We start from the raw sequence: 21,112 nt of genomic DNA, 5'->3' as shown, positions 1-21,112 counted from the left end.
AGCAATTTATATGGTTGGTCAATTCTGTTTATGGTTAACAGTAATGCAAAACGATTGAAAGTGGGGAATTCGGTGCTGATAATACCATTGACTATCAAGGGGCAATGATTAGATTGTTCTTGATGGAGACTGTAATTGCCTGGAACTTGCCGGTGTAAATGTTACTTGCCTACGCTTGGATGCTGTCCAGGTCTTCCTGCATATGGACATGGACGGCTTCCGTAACTCAGGAATTGCAAATGATACTCCTGGCTTTCAACAATCACAAACCATTCACTTGTGCTTGGTGTGACTCCAACCAGTGGCAAATTTTCACCTGATTCCCAATAATTCCAATTTTGTTTTAGTGCTCGTTGAGAGAGAGAAAAGGGCAGGCATCCAAAGAGATTGCTGATGATAATTCCTGTCTTCAATTCTGATGAAAGATCAGTGGACTGATATTACACTTGGTCAAATATCACCTTGCTATCAAGGACAGTCTCCCACCCAAACATTTTTGAGTTAAGCTCTTTTATCCATGTTTGAGTCAAGGCTGTAATGAGCTCAGAAGCTGTGTCAGTCCAGCAGAACCCAGACTGAGCATCAGTGAGCTGGTTATTGCAGGGTAATAGTCCCTTTTGACAGCAAATGCAATGATAGCTTTTATCACTTTACTGATGACTATTGATGATCACTCTTTGAGGGGTGACATTTGACTGAGTTGGAATTATGCTGCTTTTTGTGGAAACAGCATACTTGCGTGATTTTCCACATTTTTAGGGAGATACAAGTGTTGTAACTGTATGGCAACAACTTGGCCAGGGATGCACAAATCTTCAGTACTATTGCCAGAATGTAATCAAGTCCATTTACTCTTGCAATGTATAGTGCCTTCAGCCATTTATTTATGTTTTTATGGAGTGAACTGAAATAGCTGAAAACTGGCAGCTATGATTACGGGGAGCTCAGTAACAAACTGAGATGGCTCATGTACTTGGCCCTTCTGGCTAAAGATTACAAGTACTTCAGTTTTGACAAACCGAGAGATAACAGCTAGGTTGGGTGTTGATAAGAAAACGGGTTTGAAAATATGTTGCTATTTGAAAATGGGTGGGCTGTGCTGGGGAGCAGCACAGGGATATAGGGAACGAGACGGACACTGTCAGAAAAAAAAAGAAATAATTGAGGATGCTGGAAATCTTAAACAAAAACAGAAATGGCCGGAGAAACCTTGCAGATCTGGCAACATCTTGGATTGAAAGCAGAGTCAATGTTCCAGGTCGAGTGACTTCTTTAGAACACAGAGGCGTAACTTTGTGTTCTGAAGTTGTTTGAGAAAGTTAACATTCGGAAATTGATAACATCAATGTGGAGTCCACTGATCTTTCATCAGAACTGAAGATAGGATTTATCATCAGCAATCTCTTTGTTTGCCTATCCTTCTCTCTCTCTCTCTCTCTCAATTGCTGGGCACTGTCTTCATAAACTATTCTATATCTCCCCAACTGACTGCCCATCAATCTCCACTCCTCACCCACCCCCCCCCCCCCCCCCCACCGCAAATACAACACCACCCCACAATTCCACCCTCTGCTGAGCAAAGATTTCAATCTTCCCTAGCTATCTTCAGTTCTGATGAAGGGTTGCTGTACTGAAATACTAACTCTGCTTTCTCTCCACAGATGCTGCCAGACTTGTTTTTCTCCAGCAATTCCTGTTTTTTTGCAGTTATTTTAAAGATTTCGACATATTAGAGGCTTATACTCATTGTGAAATCTATACTGTGCTACGAAAGATGGCTATTGAAACATTTAAATAAGCATGATGTGATAGTAGGAATCAGTGCAGATAACTGAGAAGAACATCTGATGTGAAAGATGTACTTTTTTTGAGGAAATTAAAAATGTTATTGACAGCAGGAATACTGTGGTGTCCTATATTTAAATACTGATTAATCTATTCTCAAGGAAGAAAATGGAATAGTAGACAAGCTCTTGAGGCTAACTGAAAATTGACTAAAGCAAAAAAAGCAAAAGATTGATATGAGCAGAGTTATGTTGACATGACACTAGGTCACTTGCTGCTTTGTTGTTTACAGTTTTTAAAAGATGATTTGGGACAGGGGGAACAAAGGAGCCACATTTGCAAAAGACACTGTTTTGGAAGAAAGGATTTGATTAATAGAAACAAGTACATACAATTCAAAAGGATTGGGATGAGACAGAAAGTGACAAAATAAGATTTAATGTGCACAAATGCAAACAAGTTAGAGCATACATTAGGAAAATAAACAGTGGAAATATAAACTAAGTGGCTGTAGCATATGAAAAACAACACTGAAAAGAAGGGGTCATATATTTAAGACAGAAATAAGAAGGATTTTTTTGTCTCAGACAGTAGTGAATCTGAAATTCTTTACTGCAGAGGGCTTTTTTAGGCTGTGTTATTAGTATATTCAAGGCTGAGATAGACAGATTTTTAATCAGTAAGGATATCAAGAGTTATGGGGAAAAGGCAGGAAAGTGGAGTTGAAAATTTTCAGAACAGCCAATATCTCATTGAATTGTGCAGCAGAGTCAATGGGCTGAATGGCCTACTTCTGTTCCTAAGTTTTTTGATCTAAGAAAACTGACGATATTGTTGGATAGCTTACTCAAATCAACACTGCAATCTATACCAATATTAAGGAAAGCAAATGGAATTTTGGATGTAAAGTTATCAATATAAAGTATCAATCCCAGGAGATAAAACTTATAAAACTCTAGTACTGCCACACCTAAAGTATTACGTATATTTTGCTCACTATACTGCAGCAATGATAACCAGGAGTTGATGGCAATGCAGCTAAAAGACAACCAAAATAATAAACAACTTTAAGATATTTGTGCTATTATTATATGTTGAAGTATCCGGAATTATTTCATGTGGAGAAGAGAAGACTCTACAGAGGCAATCTTGAAGACTCACATATTCAGTACATCTGATTTACTGCAAACCAAGAGGCATTGGCCACAAGCTTAAAAACTGAGAATATATGAAAACTGCTTAGAACTAAATTTATAAACACCAAAGAATGTTTTGAGGCTGATAGAGAGGGGAAAAAAAGTAAGGATTTGGCACAGAAACATTTGATACATCATGTAAATTATGCCAGTTTGATGTTGAAACGGTCTTAGTAAGCATCAATTGTTGTTTGAACTTGGCTCTAGATCCTATTTTGAGATCAGAGCATATTAAAACCACCAGAAGGCTGTTTCACACAGGTTAGAGTTTGCATCAACTGCACTATAACTCTTGATTCCTGCAAAATTGCTTCTAACATAAAAGGGGTATTTATAGTGTTATATAAGACTAGCATCACTACTCTTCTAACATTAAAAATGAACAGTTCTATTAGTAGAATTTTACAAATGTGTACAAAAAAAAACATGCTGAGTCCCTTTATGGTTCAGTTTATTATAATCTGGATATTACACAATTGACAACACAACCCAAAGCTAAGGGCTAGGCAATCCAGACATTAATTTGGAATGTCAACTGCAAAATAACTGCAGCCTTGGGGTGCGGTCATACCATCAGTTCTATACAGTATCACTATATAGCGTTTTCACTTGAGCTTGACACATTTGGACTATAATTCTAATGAAGTATTAAACAAGTTGTCCTGGCAGCAAGTTGGGCATTCTGTGCACTATGGAAACCTACGCAGTTTTTTTTTGCGCTTCGAGAAAGCAGATGTTACCATCCGCTCTGCTAAAGCATATTTTTAAAAATTGCCAAACCTCCTGCTGGTCATGACATAATTCTCAGTCAAGTAATACAACAAGAGTGTGACTAGTTGTAAATCGTAGACTGTATCGCCCTTTGGCAGAACATTAATGCAATATAGCAACTAACAGTTTTACAGTTTGTGGAGATTAAATAACGGGATTGTAACAGTGCATTGCAGAGCTAGAGAAATGCAAGTGAAATATCTTCTGGAAAAATAATGACAAATATTACCAAACTTGTTGAAAGAGAAATTAAGATAACAAAGCAGACGAGTTACCTGTGGGTCTTACTGCGCACCACCTAAAGGGAAGCTTTAACAATACCGGTAATTTCAGAATTCTTTTTATGGATCTTTCTTATTAGGCATTCATTCACTCTATGTTCAGGAAAGGAGAAAAAATTCGAAGTTTTATAGCGTCTACTTTAGGGAACATAGAAATGTTGATTTATATACGCATTATATAAATGGCATAACAGAAAACAATCACCGCCGACTTTAATAATGAAAACAAAATAAATTATCTTAGACAAAACGGATTTACTTAGATAGTGGCACCTTATAACGTGAAATTGCCATCCAAATTCGAAGCTTAAATATCATGGAATTATAATCTCGCGAAGAGAAAAAAAATATATCATTCTTGTGTTATCAATCTCTGGTTTACTGACGCTTGGTTTATTGGTTTTGTGGAACTAGAGTTTGGCCAAGCAAGAAAGCAAGGAAAATAAACAGATGGCGAATACAAAAAAAAGGGAAATCCTCAAAGCGAACATTTAAAGTAAGGTTATAAAACTGGAGTCTTAAATTTAATGCATCGACAAAGACAGTGCTTGTTCCTGGCGGTATTCAAAAGTGTCACACGAATTCTACCGATGTACTTTGAACTTTTCTATCTTTCCCATTAAAGTCTGCGCCTGTCTATTTAAATATTGCAGCATGACAAGTAATATTTACAAGCCTCACATCGCCATAGCAACCAGCTTCGGCGCTGTCTCTGTCATTCGTTTGAAATGACGCCTTGATTAATTCGCCGCGGCAAATGGTCCAGAAGTTTATCAATTTAAAACTCCAGTGAGTGAAGACAACAAATTCCACTTACACCTTCAGTAGGGGTTCGGTGAACACGGGCAATGTTTCGTTGGAAAGTGTGACCGTGTCCTGCCTGCAAAAACTCGGGAGGAAATCGAGCTGACCGGCACTTTCCGGGGAAAGCCCATCGACACCTTACCTTAGCGGCCACCGAGGAGCCGGGTTTTTCCAGCAAATCCCACAACTTCTTCCTCTTATCCGGGCAGCAAGAGTTGTCAAACTCCTCGCCTTCCCTCTCCCTCATGGTCTCAGCCTCACGCCTCAGCTCCTCGTTCATTTGCTCCTTTTTCTGGTGGTACCTGGCTTGGCAGCAGGACTCCAAGTAGATCTCGTCAATCCCCCAGTAGTCGAGCTCCTGGCCGAAGGACAGGGCGCACATCTCCTCCATCATGTGCAGCTTCCCCGTGCGGTAGAAATTCAGAATCGACGTGAAAGCCCCCGGGTGCCGGTCAAAAAAGTACTCGTTTTCGTCGAGGTTGTAATCGTCGCAGGTCTCCAGGAGGGACTCGTGGGTGTTGCAGTCCCTCAGCTTCCCCAGACGAGTCCGGGGTAGTCTTTCCAATGTCCTCCACAAGACTTCGTGGTTAAGTCCCCCAACATTGATCCTCACCCTCCTGGAGCAAGCCTTCCTCCTGATGATCTCCATGGGCTCCGGGGGAAGCGAGGTTGTGGATCGGGATGCTTTCTTAGGCATTGCCGTGGGGCTCCTTCCCGCCATGGCAGATCAATTCGGAAGATTATTTGTGCAAAAAAAAGCCGAAATCAAGATTGACGATCACATAAGAGGATAACGGCCAGAAATCAATTTGTGGCGCGGGAATAGATCCGAAGTGATAAATTAGTCAGCCGGCAGCGGGGCTCCGCTCACGCAGCTCCTGTCATTGTCGAAGCGACAAGGGTGGGAAACAACATGCGGTGTGTGTTAATCTCCGGCGGACAGTCACTTTCATTCACCGCGATCAGCCGCCGGCCAGCGCTCAGCAGCTGTGCGTGTGGATGGAGTCGGTGGCGGGGGGGGGGGGGGGGGTGGAGGAGGACGGGCACGCGCCGGACTCGCCGCCTCTTGCCTTCCGTCCGCGCTCCCGGCCGCCTCACGTCGACGTCTGTCAACGGGCAGCCGCGTCCCCGCCATCTGTCACCACGCGCGCTCTGACCTCCCTTCCCCACAGCCCGGAGCGCGCTCTGAGCCTCTCCCCGCGCCCCCGCCCCGGAGCGTGCTGTGCGCCTCCCTCTCCCCGAGCAGCGCACGCGCTCGTGCCCCACGCCTCCGCCTCGCGACCCTTAACGGTCGCACTGACGGTTGTCCCGCCCCCTTCCTCCTGCACGCGTTTTCCTCTTGCCTACCTCCCCACATCTCGATCTCTTACTCCCCCTCATTCTCCCAGTTCCCCCATCACCCCCACCCACCCCCCAAGTCCTGCTTCCAACCCTGTCACCTTTATCCCCCACTCCCTCCAGCTTTCCACTCCCCTCATCCTCCACTTTCTTACTTCATCCCTCATGCCCTCCACTCACCCCATTCCCCCACATCTCCCACCCTCCCTCTGTTCTCCTCATCCTCCACTCTCCTCCATCCCTCATTCCTTTCACTCACTTCATTACCTTCCATCACCCCATTCCCCCTCATCCATCACTCACCCTCTATTTCCGTCATCCTCCACTCTCTTCCATCCCTCACTCCCTCCACTCACCTCCATTACCTTCCAACACCCTCATTCTCCCTCAGCCCCACTCTCCCCTCCATCAGCCCCACCCTCTCATGCCCTACTCACCTGTCCATCTCTCTCACCCCCCCCCCACTTCCATTCTCCCAAACCCACACCATCCCTCCATCTCCCTCCCCTCTGCCAAATCATGTGTGACTGGAAGGTGGGATGTAGTGCAGCGAATATGTTTGTTTCATCTTGCTCACCCAGGAGTGCATGCACTGCTCCCAATACCCTGCCTCAAGGTACTTTACAGTTACACTGACAGTTGTTAACCCCACCCCACTCCCCATCACCTCATCCTTCCCATCCACATGCCTGTCTCATCCATTCGCACCCCCTTCACCCAACCCCATCCCCACTCCCTCTTATCTCCACCCAATCCCCATCCCTACTCTCATCCATTCACCCTTCCTGTCCCCATACTTTCACTTTCCCTTTTCTCCCATCCTATATGGCAGGGGCAGGGGGCAGGTTAGTGTTGTGGACATGGGAGAGTTTAGTTTATTTTGTCTTGGACAGGAGCAGCCTGTATGATCACATGCTACAAAAATAAACAGGGACGTATTTTACATTTGAAGAAATAAAGGAAACACATCTTGGAAACAAACTGATCCATCGCATCAGCTTTCAATCTTCCTGGCGACAGCTTAACTGTCAGATTATCTAGCGAGTCTGATTGCTCAATTCGCAGAATTCAATCACTGATGCTGGGCTGATTGGGCACTTTGCTGGAATTGGTCCCCAGCAATTTTGATCACTCAACCAACAGAGCTGCAGTTGGTCCTGATCACAAGAGAGCTCAAAGATGGCAAGAGTCGTAGTCAACTCCAAGTGTTAACTTTTACTTCTCTCTGCATAGATACTGCTAGACTGGCCAAGTATTTCAAATTTCCACCACTTTCTGTTTTCAGAATTGTGGACCGCCACTTCGGTTGCTGTCCAGGCTGAGGAGGGATTCCTCACAAATGTGTCTACTATGGGTTTAATTGTGTTTGGGAGAGAGGCCACCTCACGATGGAGGTACATTTCTGCATCCCTTTGGGCAATGACACCACTTACCTCTGCCATTTGGCTGCTATCTTTGCAATATTTTGCAACCACTGTTTGGGCCTGCAGCTTCAATGACGGACCCAGGGCAACTTCTTTCTTCCTTCCCATCCAGGTCAAATGTTCTGCAAATGTTGGTATCTTGAAATATCCTTGACTCTCTCCCAAAGTCTTAAGAGCAGACTATTCTAACTAATAATAAGTCAACTGCATTTTTGGTTTTGGCTGTTCAGTAGGTAGCCAGGATGGGTAAACATTTAACATGAAAATGTTGTAACACATTTTCCCTGATATTATGTCCCAGCTTCAAATTTGTCTCAGTAGTGCTATTTCCTTACTTGCAAATTAGTTATTGAGTTATCCTTTGAAGTGGGTGATTAACATTTGAGTGCATTTTGGCTTGTATTCTGACTGAAAACTTAATTTTGTCATCAGAGAGGTTTTTTTTCAGTGTTGCAGTCTTTTTGCTGCATTCTCCAGTTTGACTGCAGTCATGATAGAGCTCTGATGAAGAGTCATCTAGACTCAAAATGTTAATTTGCTCTCTCTCCATGGATACTGCCTGACTGGCTGTGATTTCCAGTATTTTTTCTTTTCAGTTCAGCTTCCAGCATCTGCAGTTATTTGCTTGAAGGAGTCAAGGGTGGTTGAGTGGATCTAACTTTAAATGTGAGGAGGAGGCCAGAAAGGTGGAAAGAAGACTCTATAAGTTATCAACATTCACTTCTGTGTTAACATCTCAGAGGATGGTGCCTTTACTTTATAAATTAGGTTGTGAGATAGTCATAACTCTTGCTGCTGCCACAATTTGCTCTCACAATAGGGAATCCGTTAAATTATATTTGTGCCACATACTGGGTATTGCAATTATTTGGTGGTGTTGTCATATTCCTTTTGAGCTGCAGCAGGTGATGTCTGCAATATTTCAGTTTACAGTCCATCTCTGTAATAAGCTGACTGAGGCTGTCGACATCATAAGGAATCTTTATATCTCATGGCCCATGGAGAGAGCATTAGTCTTTGAATGTATGGTCATTAGCTTTGCTCACATTGTCTTGTGTACTTCCCATCATTGTACTGACACTTTTGTTAATAGCCAATGTCCAGCTTGTTTAGAAATTCATAGGATATGGATGTAGCTAGCTGGGCCAGCACTATTGCTCCCATCTCTGCCCGTAAGACGGTGGTGGTGAGCTGCTTTGTTAAACTGTTGTGCATCATTTTGTACAGATATAACCACAATGCTATTAGGGAGGGAGTTCCAGGATTTTGACCCTGCAACACTGAAGGAATGACAATGTATTTCCCTGCCAGATTGGTGAATGGCTTGGAGAGGAACTAGTGGGTGGTCTCGTGAATCTGTTGCCCTCGTCCTTCTCAATATTAGTGGTTGAGGGTTTGAAAGATGCTGTTTAAGGAGCCTTGGTGAATTTTACTGTGTTTCTTGTAAGATGGTGTTCACAGTTGCCAGTGAGTGTCAATAGTAAGGGGAGTGAATATTTGTGGATGTGATGTCAATCAAGTGGGCCGCTTTGTCGTAGATAGTGTTTGAAATCAACTTCAGACTAATGATTTCCGTCAGAAACCTCAATTGGCTGGATGGCTGGTTTTTAATGCAGGGTAATACCATCTGCATATGTTCAATTCCCACACTGGCTGAAGTTATCATGAAGGACTATTCTCAACTTCTCCCTTCATCTGAGATATTGTGACCCTGAGGTTAAATCACCACCAGTCACCTTTCTCTAGAGAAAGCAGCTCTATGGTCTGGTAGGACTATGTTAACTTTACTTGTATCTTAATGAAAGTACTATTAAACAAACAATTGACCTTCTAAAGCGATGCTTTTGCAGCCTTGATCACATAAGATGATCTTTTGTAAAGAGTGTATGTTTTTATTTTTCTGTTTTTTTTGATTGTGGTATGAAATTGGAAAATTGCTGGTTTTCACATCAACGATTGTGGAAAGGATTTCTGCATTTTTTAAAAGCAAAACACCTGACAGTGATTGTAAGGGCTATTGACACTGTTGCTTGTTCAATTTGCATTGAGGAGATGATGACCTCATGGTATTACCATTAGACTCCAGAAACTCAGATAATGTTTTGGGGAACCGGGTTCAAATCCTGCTATGGATTATTCAATAAATTTTTAAAAAGCTACTGATGACATGAAACCATTGCCAATTATTGGAAAAACCCATTTAGTTTACTAATTCCTTCAGGGAAGACAGCTGGTCTAGCCTGTGACTTCAGAACCTCAGCAATGTGGTTGACTCTCAACTGTCCTCTAAAATGGCCTAGCAAGCCACTCAGGTTAAGGGCAGCTAGGGATGGACAATAAATGCTGGCAGGCCACCGACGCCCATGTCCCACAAGTGACTTTAAAAAAAAGTGGAGGAGAGTATCACGAATGAGCTGGAGCCCAGAGGTGTGCATGAAGGGAGATTTTGCAGCAACAAGTAACTGACTGGTCTGTGGAGTGGTGACTTTGCTTAACAACAGCAATGTCATCTAGAGTCAAAACATTAGCTTGCTCTCTCTTTCCACTGATGCTGCCTAATCTGCTGTGATTTCCAGCATTTTCTGTTTTCACCCATGATTTTGTGTCTGTTTGTCTGTGTATGTAGGAGACATTTTATAAGGGGATTAAAATTTTAATTAATAGCATTATATGTTGATTCATTATTGTTTACCTGTAGTGAGAATTGAGTCATTTATAATAAATAGTAATTCTTGTTCAGTTCTGAAACCTAATCTGTGTTTTCTGTCACACGAAATCTAAAATTCAAGTATTTTGCATACATCTCATTCTGGTATAATGCACGTATTGTTAACATGAATTGGCTGTAATGGAATTTACGAATTGTGGACGTATTTTGGATATGGCAAACTTTCTACTGAACGGGTATAACAATTTTCTAAAGTGATCTTGTACAGCACGATTTTCTATAGTGGTTTTCCATGGGGCATAATTTTCCATAGTGCGAGGCAGAAGAATCATGCAACTATCGTGCTATAGCAGGACTCCTTGTACTTTTATAAAAGCATTAACTTTAGTGATGACTCCAGAAGTAGCAGAGCTTGATTTCCAGTCTGCTATCCCAGTGAAGTGTAAAACTTTGCAAAACAGCCTTAAGCAGGTCGCTGGATTCGTGGTTATTTCTTGTTTGTTCCTTGACATGGTCATCATGAGACGTCAGCCCTTCCTATCATATGTACAGTAAGAACACTGCAGTAGGAGTCACTGACCACCAATATCCCAAGTTATTAGTGCAGTCAGACAGCAACTTATCAAAAAGCAGTCATATGACTGTTTCATCCTGCTTCGCAATCTTTAGTAGTTGTCTTCGTTCTGTCCAGTCTTCACTGCAAATTCAAACCAGAAACAAATTTATTAAGTAACTTCAACTTGATGTAGTTCTATTTATTGAAATAATTATAAATTGACCTTACCCTTTTGCATGCATTATGTGCATCTTTGCCTGTCATAATGCTTTTACAAGGTTTCTGCAGCAGTTACAATTTGAGAGGTGGAAAATAGTTATATTGAGGCCACTTGAGATGATCACATAAGCAATACTGGGCATCCCTCAGAAGAGTTAGGATCACATCTGGACACTGTACAAAAGTGTGGTAGCCAAATGTAAATGTTTTAAATTGTTAGATTGATTTTGGCGCAGCGTTTCCTAGTATTTAGCAGTACAAATGGAAAGTTTAGAAGTTGGGGGTGACAAGAACATTGATGGCACTGGGATATAATCTGGCAGAACTGAATTACAAATCTTGGGATTGGCATGACATTGATAATAAAATTCTTGGAAGATGGTAGTAGGGATTCTATGATTCTCGAGAAATGGTAACTCTTGGGCTCTCACAGCTCTAAAGTAGAGATATTGGAATTTCTAAGAACTTGGGTGAAAGTACTGGAGTTTGGCAACAACAGAAATCCGAGGGTTTGGTAGCAGCTTGAGTGTGAGTGTTTAGCATGGATGAGGGACTTATCTACCAATTCAGAGACCAACAACCGTACCATTGTCGTTCTATCATAAATAAAGATACTGCAGTTTTTATGATGATTCCAGATATGGTGGCCAGAAATTCTGTCTTTTAATGTTAATGAATACTTACATGCAGCTTACAGGTGGTTGCCTTTTACTGCTGAAAAATAGTAACTCTTTATCACAGTGACGCTTTTTAACATTCGTCCACGCAGAAGGAAAGTTTTGGTGCACAAATAATGCACTTTGTTCTTCTCAACCTCCAACAAGCAATTGCTGGCAACTCACTTTTATATTGAGCTAATTTTGTTGAAACCAAACTATTTTATAACTGGATTTTGTGTGCATTTTCCATTTGCAGAAGGTTTTACAGAAGAAAAGAGAGTTTTAACTTATAAAACTTATTGACACCATGTTGTCCTACTACTAATACATGTTGTGATGATGCTGCTCCTGTAACAAGGTTAGGTTGTCCTTGGAATTTATTTCAGAGTGGTCATAAATGCAAAGATTCCAAAGTGTCTGAGTTTATCTACTTGAAGAAGCTTTTAAGTTTTTAAATAAGCATTTGTAGAATGAATAGGGAGTGGCCAGTTCTCCTAGCTCAGCTCTCCTCTGGTTTGGTTTTAGCAAGAAGTCAATTTTTTGAGGCTGCTCCATGCTGAGTCTCTCTGGCATCTCTCTCTCTCTCTCTCCTCTGTAAGACCTTGTGTTTGAATTTACTTTATTTGCCAAGGGATGTTTATGGGTATTGTTACAGGAATTTGGAACAGGCATCATTAAGTTGGGATAATCTGTTGGGTTTTCGGATTGGTTAAGCTATTCTATATTCAGTTCTCTTTTGTTTGTGTTTCATTCAGTAATCTTGCAAATAAATTCTGTTTTATTTAAAACTAAGTGATTGGGTCAGCTGCATCACACCTGGAATATCCACATTATAGCTGCTTAAAACAACTAGCAAAGCTAGGGTCCGGCTACTTTCATGAAATGTTTTGAAGTGGTTTGCCCTAGTCCCCAACAATGTGTATTCATAATGTGGCTGAGTGCGGTCTAAATTTTGTTGGGTTTGTAAAACCAAAGCTGCTAAATAGTTTACAAAGATAATTCTATATACTTTTGTAATGAAAAGTTGAATGGATGCATTTAGCATCCATTCAACCTTATGTTGCCTTTTTTCAATGCAGTGGAAGGTGAGGTAGCATTGGTTCCCTCAGATGATTTTCAATGTCTTAAATATTATAGGAAAAATTAATTTTCTTAACAATTAGTAGTTTTCTATAAGTTCCAAGCCTTCAATACTTCTCCACTTTGTGCTACTTTATTGCATGTAGGATAGAACAAAATAAGAAACATTCGGCTGACATGCGATCCTCTCACCTCAAGCTTCCAGCTATAAGTCTCTCTCCCTATCACTTTTTCTCTATCTCAATATTGCATTCTTTCTGATTTGGAGGTGCCGATGTTGGACTGGGGTGTACAAAGTTAAAAATCACACAACACCAGGTTACAGTCCAACAGGTTTATTTGGAAGCACTAGCTTTCAGAGTGCTGCTCTTTCATCAGATGATTGTCAGGTCCTTCGTCACTGCTGAAAATGTGTTGCTGGAAAAGCGCAGCAGGTCAGGCAGAATCCAAGGAACAGGAGATTCGACGTTTCAGGCATAAGCCTTTCTTCAGGAGCAGTGCTCCGAAAGCTAGTGCTTCCAAATAAACCTGTGGGACTATAACCTGGTGTTGTGTGATTTTTAACTTTGCATTCTTCCAGTCTCCTCCTTTTTTACAGGAGCTTACCAGTCCCACACCTTTAACAAGATCCGTTGTGTTTTCCACAGATAATCAAATTTTAAAAGTCTTCCTTTGGTGTTGGTACTGAAATAACCCATTGTCTGACTTTCTGATTGATGTAGATCGAAAGGGAACAACCATGTCAGCTTTGGCAGCCATTTATTTAAGGCCAGTTTCACCTTCTTTATAAAATATATAATACCTTAAAGACATGTCCATTACAATTTAGTTGATTGCCTGTGATAGTGCAGCAACCCCAACATCAAGTGGCGTCTTTAAGTTTAGTGATCAAACCAAAGCGACATAATTCAATGAAAGAAGCAATTCAACCCTACTTGAAATTATTCAATTATCCTAGTTTTTATACTTGCATTGTAAATTATTGTCTTCTTTTATAATGGAGCATGCCTATGTATAATAACAATGTGACAACTTTATACAGGAAGTTTCCATTAGATTAGATCCCCATAGTGTGGAAACAGGCCCTTTGGCCCAACAAGTCCACACCGACTCTCTGAAGAGTAACCCAGCCAGACCCATTTCTCCCTGACTAATGCACCTAACACTATGGCAATTTAGCATGACCAATTCACCTGACCTGCACAGCTTTGGACTGTGGGACAAAACTGGAGCAAATCTATGCAGACATGGAGAGAATGTGCAAACTCCACACAGATAGTCACCCAAGCCTGGAATCGAACCTGGGTCCCTGGCACTGTGCGGCAGCAGTGCTAACCACTGAGTCACTGTTCCATTGTAAAGGAAGACAGAGGAATTTCTGATATAGTGAATTTGCGTTTGGTTCATGACTTTATATTATCAGCTGACCCCAAGGTGGCCTATGTTAACAAACTACTTGTGCATCATTGGCTTTGAGAATAATCTGAAGAGTTGTGGAATGTGGTTGGATCCGTGCATGTCACTGAGGTATTACTGGAATTACGGCAGGGATGAGTATATTCCATGTTTCTTAGATTTCCAACTTTTGAAAAGTGTAATTCCCTTTGTAGGCTTGGGCACACTCAGTTTTGATCTCGTGTTTTCAGCCTATCACTGAAGTCCAGTCTGTCCAAGGAGCAATCTGTCAGCAGTAGTGTGGAGATCCACACACCTAAATTACTCATTCACCAGATGGATGCAGTCTGTAACTGGTCACTGTAGAGCTGTTGGGAGCAACATGACGGTGGGTTGGGGAAAACTTTGGGTTTGGTGTCTTCTCTGAGTTTGGAGATGGGAGAATAGAAGGAGAGCATTAGGTCTGGAATCCCTACAGGATTTGGAGATGGAGAACCTTGGGACTGGAGTCTGTGCTCAGATATGATTGTCACTGCATTGGAGTTACAGCCTCCACTAGTATCAGTAAAACTTCAGTTTGAAATGTGCACAAGTAATAAAGTTATTTTCTCTATTTAAAAAAAGTTTACTGAGGTTTGTTTAAAAAGTAGCAGATTGATTTTTACTTTGATGCAATTTTCAAGTGAATCAGAGAATCTAATTGAAGACACCTGCTTATCTGCTTGGAAAATACCCCATACCTCGTTAATCAAGAGGAACTGCTACAAACTGGCTGGCTACATTGCTAACCTCTTCAGGTCTGTGAGGGAGCAGTCAACAGCATTCATTCAGTGTGCAATGCTTTCCATAATGTTAATATTTCCCTTGATTTTTGATTGCACTGTTTTAGATGCAGACGTGCTGCTGTATATGGACTGTAATATACTGATTCTAGTGTGGAATTCAACATACACGGCAGAGTATTACAAAAGCAAAATATTGTCGATGCCAGAAATCTGAAATAAAAACAAACCGCAGCAGCATCTGTATTTATTATGGTAGAGAATTGTGTTTTGTTACATAATTGTTTCAGGCAGAAAAAATGGCAAATGGAATTTCATCCAAATAAGTATAAAGTTTAAGTTGAGGTTAATTATGTAGATTGACAAGGCAATGGCATATGTAAATAAATGTAAAATTTAGAGAGGTGCAGATGAACAAAGGGAATTTGGAGTTTATATCTGACATATCCCCACGGGGCCGGTACCTGTCACCAAGTCACCCTTTGTTGACGTGTACAAAGTCCTTGACACTGATCCGGCTTCTTCAGAGCCAGCCCTCACAGTGAACAGAACTTCTGACATTCCTGTTTATTTTTTTTTCGCTGTGAGATCAAACAATCTCCTGATTTTATTTTCTTTTTTATTTCCCCCACACTACTGCCTAACTGCGGTAGTGCTTATTTTTTTCCCCCAGCACCCATAGTGTGTGTGTGCAGGTGTGAGACACAGTGAGAGACACAAAGTGCACAAATCTTTATTCAATTTCCATCACCAGGAAAAGTAGCAAAACACCCGAGTGGCCAGTGACAAGCAGTGCCCTTCACATCAAAGGGCAATGCTGTGTGATCAAAACAGTGGAGGGGAGGGCAGGGACTAAATCAAAATAGAGTTGGAGGGGGACATTCCTGTTTATATTTGTCAGCCAGGCTCCTTGATTGGAGCAGATTGATAGCCCCAGTCAATGAATTCATGTTCTATGAGGTCTGACTGGCTGACTTCATTACAGTCACTTGATCCCTCCCTCTCTGACTTTGAGGTCATAGGCTGTTTTTTTTTGTAGCTTCTCCTGGGGCGTTTTGGTACCAGGTCAGGTTCATTCAACTCTGCCTCTGATACAGGCATTGAATTGAATAGAATTGAATTTATTGTCACGTGTACCGAGGCACAGTGAAGAGCTCTGTCTTGCAAGCAATACAGGCAGATCAAATTGGTAAGTAGCATAGATAAGTAAATAATAGGTAAACTGCGGCAAAAACAAAAACACAGGTACAGGCAAATGTTAAGATTTTCTAAGTCCACCTAGTATTCTAACAACAGTAGGGTAGAAACTGTTACAAAACCGGCTGGTGCATATGTTCAGGCTTCTGTACCTTCTCCCCTATGGTTGAGGTTGTAGAAAAAACATTGCCAAGGTGGGATGGATCTTTGAGAATGCTGGCAGCCTTTCCTTGTCAGCGAACCTAGTAGATGGATTCTATAGATGGGAGGTTGACCTTTGTGATTGTGCAGGCTGAGTTCACCACCCTCCATGACTGTCTCCGATGTTGAATGGTACAGTTGCCATACCAGGTATTGATACATCCAGACAGAATGCTCTTGATGGCACACCTATAAAAGTTAGCAAGGGTATTTGCCATCATGTCAAATTTCCTCAGCTTCCTGAGGAAGAAGCGATGTTGTTGGGCCTTGGTCCACATGAAGAGTCCAAGAAACCTTGCTATGGATGACCACTCCCAGGAGCTTGACACTCTCCACTCATTCCACCTCTGCGCTGTTAATGTGTCGGGGTGCATGAGTAACATCCCGCTGAAAGTCAATACCGTTACCTTGGTTTTACCAGCATTGAGAGCAGAGATCATTATCCTGTCACCAAGTTACCCTTTATTTACATGTGGAAAGTCCTTGACACTGTCCAGCTTCTTCAGAGCTAGCTCTTAGAATGAACAGTACCTCTGATACTCCTGTTTGCATATGTCAGCCAGGGCTCCCTATTGAACCAGATTAACAGCTCCAATAATGGAACTCATATTCTATGAAGTCCACTTGACTGACCTCATTACAATATACCTGTACAGTTGTGGAACCAGAAAGAACTCTTGTTATCTTCAAATCAAATTTGCAGGCTGGTGCCTACAATCACTCCCCATCTTTTCCATCCATCCTTCTTACTTTCTACCCTACCCAGGCTCTGTCAAACTGGCAACAAATCAAATAAATAGTAAGCTTACTGAATAATATGTGTGCTGCTGCCTCACTGTCATTGGTTATGTGTACAAATTATCTCGATCAATCTTTAATTTGGTTGAGTAATATTTATACTGCTGATTCTCAAATGCACTGTTCAAACTTAAACCGTGTCTAAAATATCTCATTCTACGAGTTAATGGAGTGTAAGGGAGCTCCCTGTTGCTTGGTTAAAAATAAGACCCTCAATGAATAGCACTGAGGGAAACAGCGCAGCTGTTTATGGCACCTTGTATGTTTTATGGTTACTGGCTATGTTAGAACAGTGGCTTTATTTCACTGGAGTTTGATATGGAAGTTGTTAGAGAATTTGCAGTTTTCTTATCCATTCTTCTGCATCTTTCTGGCTTTTAGATAAGAGATTGCTTCACTGATGTACTGAGGGAGGATATTCCTGGGAATACATCTGGATGGAACTGAGAAATATGAAAGGGATGATCACCTTATTGGGATTGTATTGTAGACTCCCTAATAGTCAGTGGGAATTGAGAAACAAATTTGTAAGGAGATTTTAGTTATCTGTAAGAATAGTAGGGTGGTTATGATAGGAGATTTTAACTTTCCAGACATAGATTGGGACTGCCATAATGTCAAGGGTTTAGATGGAGAGGAATTTGTTAAGTGTGTATGAGAAAATTTTCTGATTCAGTATGTGGATGTACCTACTAGAGAAGGTGCAAAACCTGGCCTACTCTTGGGAAATAAGGTAGGGCAAGTGACTGATGTGTCAGTGGGGGAGCACTTGGAGTCAGCGACCATAATTCTATTAGATTTAAAATAGTGATGGGAAAGGATAGACCAGATCTAAAAGTTGAAGTTCTAATTAGGAGGAACACTATTTTAATGGCATTAGGCAAGTACTTTCAAAAGCTGCTTGGGAATAGATGTTTGCAGGTAAAGGGACAGCTGGAAAATGGGAAGCCTTCAAAAATGAGATAGCGGGTGTCCACAGACAGTATATCCCTGTCAGGGTGAAAGGAAACACTGGTAGGTGTAGGGAATGCGAGACAACTAGAGAAATTGAGATTTTGATTAAGAAAAAGAAGGAAACATATGTCAGGTGTAGACAGGAGAGATCAAGTGAATCCTTAGAAGAGTATAAAGTCAGTAGGAGTATACTTAAGAGGGAAATCAGGAGGGCAAAAAGGGGACTTGAGATAGTTTTGAAAAATAAGTTTAAGGGCAATCCAAAGTGATTTTATAAATACATTAAGGACAAAAGGGTAATTAGGGAGAGAATAGGGCCCCTCAAAGATCAGCAAGACAGTCTATGTGTGGAGCCACAGGAGATGGGGGAGATACTAAATAACTATTTTGCATCAGTGTTTACTGTGGAGAAGCACATGGAAGATACAGAATGTGGGAAAATAATGGTAACATCTTGAAAAATCTCCATTTTACAGAGGAATACCTGCTCGATATTTTAGAGTGAGAAGAAGTGGATGAATCCTCAGGATCTGATTGGGTGTACCCTAGAAGTCTGGAGGAAGCTCGGTAAGTGATTGCTGGGCCCCTTGCTAAGATATTTGTATCATCGATCGTCATAGAGTCATAGAGGTGTACAGCATGGAAATAGACCCTTTGGTTCAACTTGTACATGCCGGACCAGATATCCCAAGCCAATCTAGTCCCACCTGCTAGAACCTGTGACTAGCTACATTATAACAGTGGCTATATTTCACTGGAGTTTGATATGGAAGATGTTGGAGAATTGCAGTTTTTTATCCATTCTTCTGCATCATTCTGACGTAGATAGTCACAGGTGAGGTGCCGGAAATCTGGAGGTTGGCTAATGTGGTACCACTATTTAAGGAAGGTGGTAAGGAAAAGCCAGGGAACTATAGACTGATGAGCTTGACATCAGTGGTGGGCAGATTATTGGTGGGAATCCTGAGGAACAGGATTTACATGTATTTGGAAATACAAGGACTGGTGAGGGATAGTCAGCATGGCTTTGTATGTGCGAAATCATGTCTCACAAACTTGATTGAGTTTTTTGAAGAAGAAACAAAGGGGATTGATGATGGAGTGGTGGTCAACGTGATCTACATGGACATCAGTAAGGCGTTCGACAGGTTCCTCATGCGAGATTGGTTAGCAAGGTTAGATCTCATGGGATACAGGGAGAACTAGCCATTTGGATACAGAACTGGCTCAAAGATAGAAGACAGAGGATGATGGTGGTGGGTTGCTTTAGATTGGAGGCCTGTGACCAGTGGTGTGCCTCAAGAATCAGTGCTGGGTTCTCTGCTTTTTATCATTTATAAAAATGATTTGGGTGTGAACATAACATTACAGCTGTGCTGAGGGAGGATATTCCTGGAAATACTTCCAGGGAAGTTATTTGGGTGGAACTGAGAAATAAGAAAAGGATGATCACCTTATTGAGATTGTATTATAGACCCCCTAATAGTCAGAGGAAAATTGAGAAACAAACTTATAAGGAGATCTCAGTTATTTGCAAGAATAATAGGGTGGTTATGATAGGGGATTTTAACTTTCCAAACATACATTGGGACTGCCATAGTGTTAAGGGTTTAGATGGAGAGGAATTTGTTAAATGTGTACAAGACAATTTTCTGATTCAGTATGTGGATGTATCTACTAGAGAAGGTGCAAAACTTGACCTACTCTTGGAAAATAAGACAGGGCAGGTGACTGATGTGTCAGTGGGGGAGCACTTTGGGGCCAGTGACCATAATTCCATTAGATTTAAAATAGTGATGAAAAAGATAGACCAGATCTAAAAGTTGAAGTTCTAAATTGGAGAAAGGTCAATTTTGACGGTATTAGACAAGAAGTTTCGAAAGCTGATTGGGGGCAGATGTTTGCAGGTAGAGGGATGGCTGGAAAATGGGAAGCCTTCAGGAATGAGATAACAAGAATTCAGAGAAAGTATATTCCTGTTAAGGTGAAAGGAAAGGTTGGTATGCATAGGGAATGCTGGATGACTAAAGAAACTGAGGATTTGGTTAAGAAAAAGAAGGAACCATATGTAAGGTATAGACAGGATAGATTGAGTGAATCCTTAGAAGAGTATAAAGGCAGTAAGAGTATACTTAAGAGGGAAATCAGGAGGGCAAAAAGGGGACATGAGATAGCTTTGGCAAATAGAATTAAGGAGAATCCAAAGAGGTTTTACAAATACATAAAGGACAAAAGGGTAACTAGGGAGAGAATAGAGCCCCTCAAAGATCAACAAGGTGGTGTGGAGCCAGAGAAAATAGGGGAGATACTAAACAAGTATTTTGCATCAGTATTTACTGTGGAAAAGGATATGGAAGATATAGACTGTAGGGAAATAGATGGTAATATCTTGCAAAATGTCCATATTACAGATGAGGAAGTGCTGGATATCTTGAAACGCATAAATGTGGATAAATACCCAGGACCTGATCAGGTGTGCATTAGAACTCTGTGGGAAGCTAAAGAAGTGATTGTTGGGCCTCTTGCTGAGATATTTGTAATATTAATAGTCACAGGTGAGGTGCCGGAAGACTGGAGGTTGGCTAAAGTGATGCCACTGTTTAAGAAGGGTGGTAAGGACAAGCCAGGGAACTTTAGACCAGTGAGTCTGATGTTGGTGGTGGGCAAGTTGTTGGAGGGTATCCTGAGGGACAGGATGTACATGTATTTGGAAAGGCAAAGACTGATTAGGGATAGTCAACATGGCTTTGTGATGGGAAATCATGTCTCACAAACTTGATTGAGTTTTTTGAAGAAGTAACAAAGAGGATTGATGAGGGCAGAGTGGTACATATGATCTGTGGCAAATGGAATTCAATGTAGCTAAGTGTGAAGTCATTCACTTTGGTAGGAGTAACAAGAAGATGGATTACTGGACTAATGGTAGGCTACTTGGTAGTGTGGATGAGCAGAGGGATCTTGGTGTCCATGTACACAGATCTCTAAAAGTTGCCACGCAGGTAAA

The 21,112-nt window shown here is 41.4% G+C and overlaps 1 protein-coding gene across 1 annotated transcript in view; it reads right to left on the bottom strand.

Annotated features, from left to right (window-relative positions):
- The window catches only part of LOC132815165 (potassium voltage-gated channel subfamily B member 2-like), a 319,977-nt gene extending 314,419 nt beyond the window's left edge, over nucleotides 1–5,558 (bottom strand). Inside the window, exon 1 of the mRNA XM_060823978.1 lies at nucleotides 4,980–5,558. Within this exon, the coding sequence (XP_060679961.1) occupies nucleotides 4,980–5,558 (579 nt within the window). The remainder of the gene's footprint in view (nucleotides 1–4,979) is intronic.
- Between the last annotated feature and the right edge of the window lie 15,554 nt (nucleotides 5,559–21,112).

The sequence above is a fragment of the Hemiscyllium ocellatum genome, chromosome 4 (genome assembly GCF_020745735.1).
Source record: "Hemiscyllium ocellatum isolate sHemOce1 chromosome 4, sHemOce1.pat.X.cur, whole genome shotgun sequence".
NCBI classification, from domain to species: Eukaryota; Metazoa; Chordata; class Chondrichthyes; order Orectolobiformes; family Hemiscylliidae; genus Hemiscyllium; species Hemiscyllium ocellatum.
This window is presented reverse-complemented; position numbering and strand designations above follow the sequence as displayed.